The sequence below is a fragment of the Melitaea cinxia genome, chromosome 3 (assembly GCF_905220565.1).
Source record: "Melitaea cinxia chromosome 3, ilMelCinx1.1, whole genome shotgun sequence".
NCBI classification, from domain to species: domain Eukaryota; kingdom Metazoa; phylum Arthropoda; class Insecta; order Lepidoptera; family Nymphalidae; genus Melitaea; species Melitaea cinxia.
The window spans coordinates 70,486-81,920 of record NC_059396.1 but is presented as its reverse complement, the minus strand read 5'-3'; the positions used below and the strand labels follow the sequence as shown (position 1 = coordinate 81,920).

The 11,435-nt window shown below is 45.2% G+C and overlaps 1 protein-coding gene across 1 annotated transcript; it reads left to right on the top strand.

Annotated features, from left to right (window-relative positions):
* The first annotated feature begins 1,357 nt into the window (after positions 1-1,357).
* On the top strand, positions 1,358-10,908 carry LOC123669668 (dynein axonemal intermediate chain 2-like). The gene is made up of 7 exons (XM_045603260.1): positions 1,358-1,554; positions 8,098-8,245; positions 8,326-9,063; positions 9,143-9,321; positions 9,839-9,971; positions 10,325-10,429; positions 10,711-10,908. The coding sequence occupies exons 1-7, from the start codon at positions 1,358-1,360 to the stop codon at positions 10,906-10,908; spliced, it is 1,698 nt and encodes a 565-aa protein (XP_045459216.1).
* Positions 10,909-11,435: the final 527 nt, after the last annotated feature.

The following is an 11,435-nucleotide window of genomic DNA, read 5'->3' as shown; positions in this document are numbered from 1 at the left end:
CGGCGCCGTGCTCGGCAGCGCCACGCCCGCCAGCCGCAGCGTCGCAGAGCGCGCGCGCCACTCGCAGCGGTGGAACACGTTTGCGAGCCGGACACACACCTGGACGCCGAACCGCGGGTTCGACACTGCGTATGACTAAAAGCGACTATTTTGCTTTTAGAACAATTTACAAAAGACGCTCATCACTGCTCAAGAACACCTACTGGACAAAAGAATCGTAAATGTGTCGATAATTTGATGGGAAACATGAAGTATTGAATACTTGGTTGACGTTATTGTCTCCAACCTTACGAATCAGATGCGAAATTCTTCTTCTAACCTCAAAACTTTAACCATGGATATCTCCATAACCATGGGGTTTCGAAGTATGACAGTGATACCAGGGGTGGCGTTCACCACCCCCCACCCCTTCCCCCCACGGTCCGGAAATTCGATTTTTCCTAATCTAAAGCTTTACCCAGAACTGCAGTAACTACTTCATTAGTACAAGCTTGTTTAACTTTTATTATTCAAATAATAATATCACTTGAACTGTACCACAAACTTTTTCCCTTAGGTACTTATTAAATATTCTGAACCACTTCAACACTTGCGCATCGTCAAAATCTATAACTTACAGTACTTGTTACAGACCTTTATTCGAGCCGCTATGGGTGAACTCAGTTGTCTAGCCATGAGTGTGGCGAGTCGGAACATCGGAAACTGATCCACAACCATATTTATGGTTTATCAGCCTTTGACCTCTCATTCAGCCGTCCAAACTGGTACGTTTTAATTTAAAATACAATTTCTTCGAATTATGATAACACATTGAAATAAGTTGGACATATGTTTTACCAGGTATATTATATTGTTGTTTCATCGACATTAGTTATCGGTACCTATTTAAAATAATCAAAGTTAACAGTTAACACAGTAGGCAAAAAGCATTATTTCGAAACGTTGTACAGTAATTCCGAAATAAAGACATGTTGTTGGTAGTACGACCACTGAATTTGACATATTATGAAAATATTATGACACGATGAACTTGTTCAAGTGTCAGTACAGAAAAAAGTTTATATATATTTTTTTATTATTAGATTTACATATTCTTAATATCTTTTGAACAGACAGTATATTAAATATTACAGTCCAGCCGCTCTAAGAAAGCGTTTCTGACAGATCGTGATTGACCGAGCGGTGTAACTTTGAACTGGCGTACAATTTACGGCAAAACTGTACATTGATATGCTATTTTAAACATAGAAGTTTTATAGAAAAAATAAATGTCACACTTGACGTTTTCTGTTTACATATTACTCTTCTGATACAAAATCATATTTATTTGAAAGAGTATATAAAAAAAAGATCTTAGATGGAAATAGCGTACTCGTACACGAAGAGGCGCTGCGACTTCGGTCGGCAGCCGCTGTTCTGCGAGCAGGGCCCCGAGCTCTGCGACAGCGTGCCCGCCGCCGCCGCGGAGCACAAGCACTACATACTGCGCAACCCCGTACACCAGGCCACGCAGAACACGCCCTCCTTCTCAGAGCACCGCGTCAACACTATTCGGTTAACCCTCGTAGCACTATTATTAATAAGTATCTGTTATTATTATATTGTTTTGCCATTGTAGCCCATCGGTAATCGATAACTGTAACTTATGATGTAATATATCAAATTTCATTTTACTGTTAAAAAAATACTTTTTTAAAGAATACTTGGGGTCTGATCTACTGTCGATACCGAAGCCAAAAATATAGTTTTTAGAATTTTTGTCTGTTTGTCTGTATTTATGTCCGGGATAAACTTAAAAAGTACCGCATGGATTTACTTCAAATTTGGCGTGAATATTACTAAGAATTGGGTCAACATATAGACTACATATTGTTACGTGTTAGGGTTCGAAGGATTTGGAGAGAAAGACCTGCTGACTCTTTTCAAGACTTTATTCACTAGCACTAGGTCCAACACAAAGCACTAGGTTCAAACACTAAGCACTAAGTTCAAACACTAAGCACTCACAATGTCCTCAGTCGTAGCCAATGTCGTAGGTTTCGCTGGTACCACTCTTGATCACTAGTTTTCACTCTTGAAGTCGCCTCGAAGATCGCTCAAACTGAACTGCACTCGCTCGCCTCCCTGCGGCTATTTATATCGGCCGACACGAGGCCCAGACCATTCTGGAAAGTTCGCGCATGTGCCCGGTTTTCGAGACTATACTTCTACAAAGTTCCACAGTAGTTCCTCTAACGCCATCTAGTATTGAGTAGAGAGTTTCATGCGGTCTCTGTCTTTGTGTGGTTTCAATGGTTGCCGCTAGATGGCGCTAGTTTCTTCGAGTGTTCGTAACACTACTCCCCTCTTAGAGATGCTCGTCCCGAGCATCGTTGTTACTGCCATGGTAACGCGCCAAACGGTCTAGGTGTACCACTTTGAATGCCCCTCTTGGTTGCTTTTGAATCCTGTAAGTCACATCATTCAGTCGGGTAACCACTTTGTATGGACCGTCCCACTTGGTCTGTAACTTTGGAGATTTCCCTTTCCGGCGGGTTGGGTTATGCAGCCACACCAGTGACCCTTCCTTGAAGCCGCTCGTGTTCGATTTCCGGTCGTATCGGGTTTTCATGTTCTCACTTGACTGTAAACCATTTTCCCGAACCAAGGCGTGTATATAGCGCATTTTTTCCTTTAAATCGCTGACATAGTCTTGTACGGTATTTGATTCCTCCGGTGACCCTCCAGTCAATAGGTCTACTGGTATTCGTAATTCTCTACCGTAATTGACATACGCCGGGGTAGCTTTTATGCTCTCATGCTCGGCGGTTCGGTACGACAGAAGGAAGAGCGGTATATACTTGTCCCAATCTTTTTGTTTGTCGTCTACCAATTTCGCCAAATGCCTCTCAAGGGTCTGGTTAAATCTCTCAACCATTCCATCAGACTGTGGATGGTACGCGGTGGTCCTCGTCTTATGCATGCCCAAAATTCTGCATACTTCCTGGAATACTTGCGATTCGAAGTTCCTGCCCTGATCGGAATGGATTTCTAGAGGCACGCCAAAGCGACATATCACTTCTTCGACTAACTTAGAAGCGACTGTTGTAGCTTCTTGGTTTGGTATGGCGAACACTTCGGGCCATTTGGTGAAGTAGTCCATGACGACCATAAAGTACTTGTTTCCCGATTCCGTTACAGGAAATGGCCCCGCTACGTCAACTGCAATTCGTTCCCACGGTGCACCGACGTTATACAATCGCAGATTCCCACGGCTCCTGGTCTGTGGTCCTTTTACAGCAGCGCAAGTAGTACATTTGCGGCACCAATCCTGTACATCATCTCGACAATGCAACCAGTAGAATCGTTCTCGCACTTTTGTTAAGGTCCTCTTGACACCTAGATGACCTCCTGATACGCCATCATGTATTTCACGGAGAACATCTGGTACTCTCGTTCTTGGGACGATTATCTGAAGGTGGAACTCTCTGCCGTTAGTCTTCTCCCATTTCCGGTAGAGTATTCCGTTTTGAAGTATCAGACTGTCCCATTGAGCCCAGTACGCCTTAGTGACAGCGCCAGTGGGTGCAACCTCACTCCAGATTGGTTTTACGTTACCCTGTTTCTTCCATGTGATGATGTGCCGAAGGTCGTCATCTCTTTCTTGAGCTTCCCTCATAGCATCACTCTCCCAGATACCCAAAGGACTTGTTCTTGTTAGCTTTAATGTTACTTCATTAGATTCTTGCTTAACACAGTGTTTGCAGTCTTCCGAACACGGCCTTCGTGAGAGTGAATCGGCATTCCCATGCATCTTTCCGCTGCGGTGTTCCACCTTGAAGTCGTACTCCTGAAGCTGCTCAATCCATCGAGCTACTTGACCTTCTGGGTTCTTGAATTGCAGTAGCCACTTCAAGGCTGCGTGATCAGTTCGCAGTAAAAACTGTCTGCCGATGAGATACTTGTTGAAATGTTGTAGCGTCTTTACAACAGCCAAGAGTTCTCTTCTTGTCACACAGTAGTTTCTCTCTGGCTTGGATAAAGATTTGCTGAAATATGCAATAACTACTTCTCTTTCACCCTGTTTTTGAGATAACACCCCTCCAATGGCCGTGTTGCTTGCATCCGTGTCGACTATAAATCGACCTTCGGTTTGTGGATATCCCAGGATTGGTGTTTCACACAGATGTTTTTTCAGTTTCTGAAAAGAATCTTCACAAGTCCCATCCCAACTAAATTGTCGTTTATCTTCTGTCAGCCGATGTAATGGTCTGGCTATCTCTGAGAATCCCTTAACAAAACGCCTGTAGTATGAGCACAGTCCGAGGAATGCCCGCACTTCGGTTTTGTCCTTAGGGGTAGGCCATTTTTGGACTGCTTCCAGTTTCTCCGGGTCTGTCTGGATTCCATCACTGGAGATGACATGGCCGAGATAACTGACCTTATTCCTGAATAAACGACACTTTTTCGGGTTCAACTTTAATTTGGCCCCCTCTATTTTAGCGAAAACTCGCTCCAGGTTTTGCAAATGGTCCTCGAAGTCACGGCCGACGATGATGACGTCGTCTAAGTAGACTAAGCAAGCCTCTCCAACTAGGCCTGCCAGTACACACTCCATGAGTCGCTCGAATGTGGCAGGTGCGTTGCACAATCCAAAGGGCATGACTTTAAATTGCCATAAACCTTTACCTGTTGAGAAAGCTGTCTTCTCCTTGTCTTTCGGATGAATTTCCACCTGCCAGTATCCAGATTTTAGATCTAGGGTTGAGAACCATTTCATGCCACTCAAGGTATCCAAAGTGTCGTCGATTCGAGGTAACGGGTAACTGTCCTTCTTAGAGACATCATTGAGACGCCTATAGTCCACACAAAATCTCGTGCTACCATCTTTCTTTTTCACTAACACAACAGGTGAGCACCACGGACTTGCAGACGGTTCAATAATCTTATTCCTTCTCATGTCCTCCAAAAGGCCTTCAACTTCTTTTTCCTTTGCGATTGGTATCCGTCTTGCTCGTTGACGAATTGGTCTCTCGCTTCCGGTATCTATCCTGTGCTGGACCACCGACGTTCTTCCAAGGTCGCCTTCGTGACTGGAGAAGATATTCGCGTAGCGCTGTAAAAACTTCTTGGCTTTCATGCTCTGCGAATAAGTAAGATTACTCTTGCAGTCTTCGAGTAGCTCAGTCACTAATTCGTAGTTGTTGCTCTTTGCCAAGTCTGCGCCTGACATCGAACTACACTTTTTCATCCAGACAACTTCTTCACATTTTCCAATGACGTCACCTTTGTTCAAGCAAATCTCGCGATCATCAAGGTTCAAAACCTTGACCACAGCGTTACTGCTTCCACTAACAAGGGTTCTCGCCGTCATCAGTTTTTGCGCCGATATCTTGGTAGGTGTGTCTTCGATCAACACGCATCTGTTTGACTTTTTCTTTCCAGTTGTCGGTAGTTTCACCAACACCCGAGCTTCCGCTCTTCCAGGTATAATGACTTTCTTCACACATGCAACTTTCCCGCAAGCACCACCAAGAATGAAGATTTCATCTTCACCACACTTGAAAACTCCGTCAGTGACATTAATTCTGCAGTTGTGTTTCTTCATAAAATCCAAACCCAAGATGCAATCATCCATAATCTCAGCCACGATAACGTTATGAGAGTATGAGGACCCCCCTACATACATCATAACTGACATTTCTCCCAGGACGGGTATTGGCTGACCGGAGGCCGTAAGAAGCCGACAGTTAATTCTCCTCTTGTGTCCCCTTGCGGCTTTTACCAGCTTTGGGTTCACTATTGTTCTAGAGGCTCCTGTGTCTAGAGTCATTTTGCAATCCGTCCCGTTAATAGTCCCCTGAATCGCAAGACTATTCCCGCTGCATGCCTGGGAGATAACAGTTATTGGGGCTTCCTCCGCGTCAGCCAGTACTCGCCCCTTAGTCCTGGCTTTTATTCGTTTCCCTGCTCCCGGACAGGGGACGAAGCCCCTTGTTTCTTCAGCTCCTCTATTTGTTCCTCGATCCTTTTCATCCTTGCAATCTGGGTCTCCTTCTGCGGGCAGTTGAGCTGAAGATGGCCCCTTTCGCCGCACTTGTAGCACATGACTCCATAGCTTTTCTTCGTAGGAGCCTTGACCTCCTTAACTTCCTCAGAGACCTCGCGGATCTTATGGGTCTGCCGTATGTCATGGCGAACAGCCTCTACCTCCAAAGCATGCGCCAATGCTTCCTTTAACGAGGTATGGTGTCGAAGCCTCACTGCAGCTCTGACCTCCAGGTCTTTGATTCCGTCGACAAATGCTTGAACAATATTCGTGTCTACCATCTTGGTGTCGGCTCCTGGGTGTGCCTTCCTGACGAGTTTTTCAATTTCCAACGCCCATTGTTGTAGTCCTTCTCCTGAGCGTTGGACTCTGTCACGCAGTTGGGCACGGAACACGTGTTCCAGGTGTCGCTCCCCGTATCGGGATTCAAGTGCCTCCATCAAGCCGTGGAACCCGTTTCCTGTATGTGGCAGTGCTTCCAGAACCGACAAAGCTTGCCCTCTGAGCGCAACAGTGAGAGCGGTCAGGCATTGCTCTTCCGTCCATCCGTTGGCAGTAGCAACCGTCTGGAATTGTTGACGATAAGCGTTCCACGGAGTAGTACCGTCGTATGGAGGCACTTTCACTCTCGGTCCTTGCGCCACTCCGGTACTTCCACTAGACATCGTGGCTCCCATGGTTTCAAGGCGCACTACTTTCTTCTGTAATTCAGTGAGGCCGGTTTTCACATTTTCAACATCCAATCCTAACCCGGTAACTCGTTCTTCCACTACGTCGACATCTTTTCGAAGTTTAGTCACCGCGTCACTAACATCTTTTACAGCCCAAAGCGTTTTTTCTTGGAGCTCTTTTGATTCTTGCAATTTGAAACTTGTTTGCTCTTGTGATTCTTGCAAAGCACTACGAATTTCAGCCTTTTGTTGCTCCATTAATTTAATTAAACTTCCTAACTGAAGAGCCACTTGAGAGTCTGTAGAAGCTACGGGGTCACTGGTGGACGTGGTAAGGTGGGCGGATCCAGTGGGCGGGGCTTGAGACAAAGTGGGCGGGGCCTGAGCCTGAGTAGGCGGGGCCTGCGTCCGTGTGGGCGGGGCCTGAGCCCGAGTGGGCGGGGCCTGAGCCTGAGTGGGCGGGGCCTGGGGGGCGTGGTCAGTGGGCGGGACATGATAGGCGGGGTCAGTGGACGGGGCTTGGTCCGTGGTAGGCGGAGCTTGGTCCCTAGTAGGTGTGGGCTCCGCAGCTCGTTGTGCCCTTGTCCTGACGCCCTTGAAGTCCTTGGAGTCTTCTCTCGGAGTCAATGGCATCTCCAAATCTCACTTCCGACACCAGTTGTTACGTGTTAGGGTTCGAAGGATTTGGAGAGAAAGACCTGCTGACTCTTTTCAAGACTTTATTCACTAGCACTAGGTCCAACACAAAGCACTAGGTTCAAACACTAAGCACTAAGTTCAAACACTAAGCACTCACAATGTCCTCAGTCGTAGCCAATGTCGTAGGTTTCGCTGGTACCACTCTTGATCACTAGTTTTCACTCTTGAAGTCGCCTCGAAGATCGCTCAAACTGAACTGCACTCGCTCGCCTCCCTGCGGCTATTTATATCGGCCGACACGAGGCCCAGACCATTCTGGAAAGTTCGCGCATGTGCCCGGTTTTCGAGACTATACTTCTACAAAGTTCCACAGTAGTTCCTCTAACGCCATCTAGTATTGAGTAGAGAGTTTCATGCGGTCTCTGTCTTTGTGTGGTTTCAATGGTTGCCGCTAGATGGCGCTAGTTTCTTCGAGTGTTCGTAACAATATTATCACGCTATCAGCTACGGGGAACGAGCAATGAACCTTTATTTCTTCAATGCACTCTCTAACAACGTGTAATCTAACGACGCATATTTGAATGTTGTTATTATGTTAATAACCATGCTATAAGCTAGCTTCACACTATAAATAAAGACATTCTGTAGTATATTTAGTAAAAGCATTGCACCCGTGCGAAGCCGGGGCGGGTCGCTAGTTTCTCATATAGCGTTTAATTTAAATCGTAACACACGATAACTTTATTTTTTATTTCTCAGAGCTGAATACACAACAACTGGTGCTAACCACGCTGAAGGCGGTTGGCCGAAGGACGTGAATGTCGTGGACCCTGAAGCGACCCAACGCTATCGCAGAAAAATCGAGAAAGATGACAACTACATCCATTGCGTTATGTCATTGTCTTCGGTACATTAGTCTTTATTTTTGTGTCCCCTATATTTTGTGTTTAATTGCAAGACTTTGGGTGTAACGGACTTATATTTCAGGGTATGGAGCATTACGTGCTGCAAAACAATGCCATCGACATGTACCGCACGTACTATGCGGAGATGTCGTCGCTGCCGCCCGTAGAGAAGAGCAGCTGCCGCACCGTGAACGTGTACCGCGACGCGGCGGGCGGCGCCGGGCGCCCCGTCAGCTCCATCTGCTGGCAGCCGGAGGGGCACAGCTTCGCCGTGACCTACGTCGACGTCGACTTCAACCAAAACCCTCGAGCTCCTATCGAGTCGTACATCTGGGATTTGGAGAATGCGAACTATCCAGAAGTTATCATAAATCCACCGGCAGCACTCCTAGACTTACAGTTTAACCCCCGCGATCATAACATGCTGATCGGTGGCCTGATAAATGGGCAGGTGGGCGTCTGGGATCGGCGGCGCGGAGGATCGCCCACGGTGACGTGCGCACCACACGTGGCCCATAGAGAACTCGTTAGAAATGTTTTGTTCATTAACTCCAAGTCAGGTCAAGAGTTCTTTTCCGGCGGGCCCGACGGTGCATGCAAATGGTGGGATATTCGGAACATGAGCGAACCTACTGACGAAATGATTATGGACGTTGTTAAATCATCTTTTGATGTACAGAGTATGGCTTCTGCCAATGGTATAAGCGTACTAGAGTATGAACCAACGATTCCTACTCGTTTCATGGTTGGCACAGAGAATGGCCTAGTCATAGGTGGAAATCGTAAAGGCAAAACACCTATGGAGAAACTACCAGCCAAGGTGATACAATGCGCTTAAATGATTAGCATCTGCAGTCATAATTACTGTTAAACATTATTAAAATATTGTTCGTTTGAAGTTCGAAGCGCATCTTGGGCCGGTGCGGTCGTTGGAGCGCAACCCTAACTTCCTGAAGAACTTCCTCACGGTCGGCGACTGGACGGTGCGCGTGTGGAGTGAGGACTGCCGTGAGTCTTCCATACTGTGGTCTCTGCCTCATCGCCATAAAATCACCTCTGCTACTTGGAGCCCTACCAGGTACTTTCGTGTGTACACAGCCTTACTATTATTACAAATACAAAAGTTTTTGACGATGGATAAATAAAAGGACAATACTAATGCTATTTTCTGTTTATCAAAGATAATTGTATTTACTCACAAATAAAAAAACCGACTTCAATTACATCGACAAGTAATACGACGTAAGTAGACGAAAAAAATTAACAAACGCACTAATCGTCACTACGATTTTCGAGGGTTTCCCTCGATTTCTTTGCGATTCCGTCATCAAATCCTGGTTCCCTTATCATGGAACCACATTTGGAATATCTCCTTTCCAACAAAATAGAATTATCAAAATCGGTTCATAAACAACGAATTTATCCTCGAACATACACACATATATATATATACAGTCGAATTGAGTGACCTCTTTTTTTTTGAAGTCGGTTAAAAAAAGGTTGTCCGTAATTAACAAAAATATTGTGTGCGTGCCCCTGTGTGAAGTAGAGAAGGGTCATTACTAAAGTACGTCGGCGATATCGTCCGCGCGCAGGTTGTCGCTGATGCTGGTGATGCAGTGGAACGGCGTGCTGGCGGCGTGGGACCTGCTGCGGCGCCAGCACGAGCCCGCGCTCACGCTGCAGCTGTGCGAGGAGCCGCTGCTGCGAGTGCGCATGCAGGAGGCCGTGCGTACTGCTCGTTCTATCAATAATTAATACTGTTTGTTCACGATTATTTTGATACTAACAACTGTTATATGAGCTTAGAAGAGAACAGAAAGCATTCATATTTTACTGAATTATGAACAGACTACACGAATAAGAGTAGGTTAGTACACGTATTTCAAGAGCTTAAACTGAGTGAGTGCAGCATTTTTGTCGCAGCAGTGACTGAAATATTAATTGAATTTAAGTCTTAGTTCTTATACGCTAATAGTATGTGCAGAGTAGTTTCATTACATGACTTAGTGTGTGTATTAAAGCGATTCAGAGTCATTGTGAGTTATTTAATATTCACAGAACTGCTTTTATATTCACAGGGTACGTTGGCAGCGTGCGGCAGTCGCAAGGGAAACGTCTACATGGTCGAACTGTCACAAAACATGGCGCAGTCTGACAAGAACGATAAAGGTTTATTGACTGCTGTTAGTACCATGTCATAACTTCGTAATTGTTGACCTTGAACTTTGCTGTAACTGCCTTTAAACGTTCTAGATCCACTACGCTGATGCGCTGCTAAACGTCTTCTGTAACATGTTAGTTTTATTGCATACGTGTTTCGTTAGCGCCGAGTATTATAAAATTTTAATACAAATTTATTCAAAAGCATCGATGGTTCCGTGTCAAAACCTAACAGCGTCGATTCACATGAGACATCAACTGGGCCATCTCCACTCACAATTGTATTGGTCGCTATATCGCTTAGATGTTCGAGCGCGAGAGCAAGCGCGAGCGCATCCTGGAGGCGCGCATGCGCGAGTTCCGGCTGAAGCTGCGGCAGGCGGAGGAGGGCAGCCCCGCCGCCGCCGCCTCCGCGCCCGACCTCGCCGCCGGCGACCGCGACCTCGCCGAAGCCGCCGCCGAGTACGCGCTGCTCGTCAAGAAGGAGCTCGCCTCCTTCTAGAAGCCAGCTCGCCACTCTCACTCTCTTCTATAATTATACATGTATTATCATTTTGTCAATATCGAATCTAAAACAATTTAGACGTATTGTCATTTTATTATTCGAAAATTTCTACAAATCATGATAATATTTTAAACCTTTTCTATTAAAACGCGACGTATATAATTTTATGAATAATTTTATTATTTAATTCGTATAGATTCGTAATAGTTGAATTGAATGAATTTACTGAGATCATGGTTTATGTAACTCGTTATTTATTTTATCTCTAACTTATTAAGTATTGTATGTTTTTAATTTTAAATATTAAAATCATAAACTATTTCTTGATGCTTTTATTTTATTTAATACCATATTGCTAGCTAGCTTTTTGAAGCAGTCAAGGTTTCTTAAAGACGTAAGAAAGCCTAAATTCATGAAAATATTGTGGATTGCAGTCTAGTATTGTTTGAAAGTCACTTTTAAAAAATTTCATGAAAATACAAATTTAAGAGAAACAATCTGCTTGAACTCCGTAGATACAGGCT

What these genes read in the sequence shown, in the direction of transcription:
- LOC123669668 (XM_045603260.1), top strand. Translation starts at nt 1,358, where the DNA reads ATGGAAATAGCGTACTCGTACACGAAGAGGCGCTGCGACTTCGGTCGG. An exon ending in GCTACTTGGAGCCCTACCAG is followed by an intron (nt 9,322 to 9,838) that starts GTACTTTCGTGT and finishes GTCCGCGCGCAG; the next exon opens with GTTGTCGCTGATGCTGGTGA. An exon ending in ATAAAGGTTTATTGACTGCT is followed by an intron (nt 10,430 to 10,710) that starts GTTAGTACCATG and finishes TATATCGCTTAG; the next exon opens with ATGTTCGAGCGCGAGAGCAA.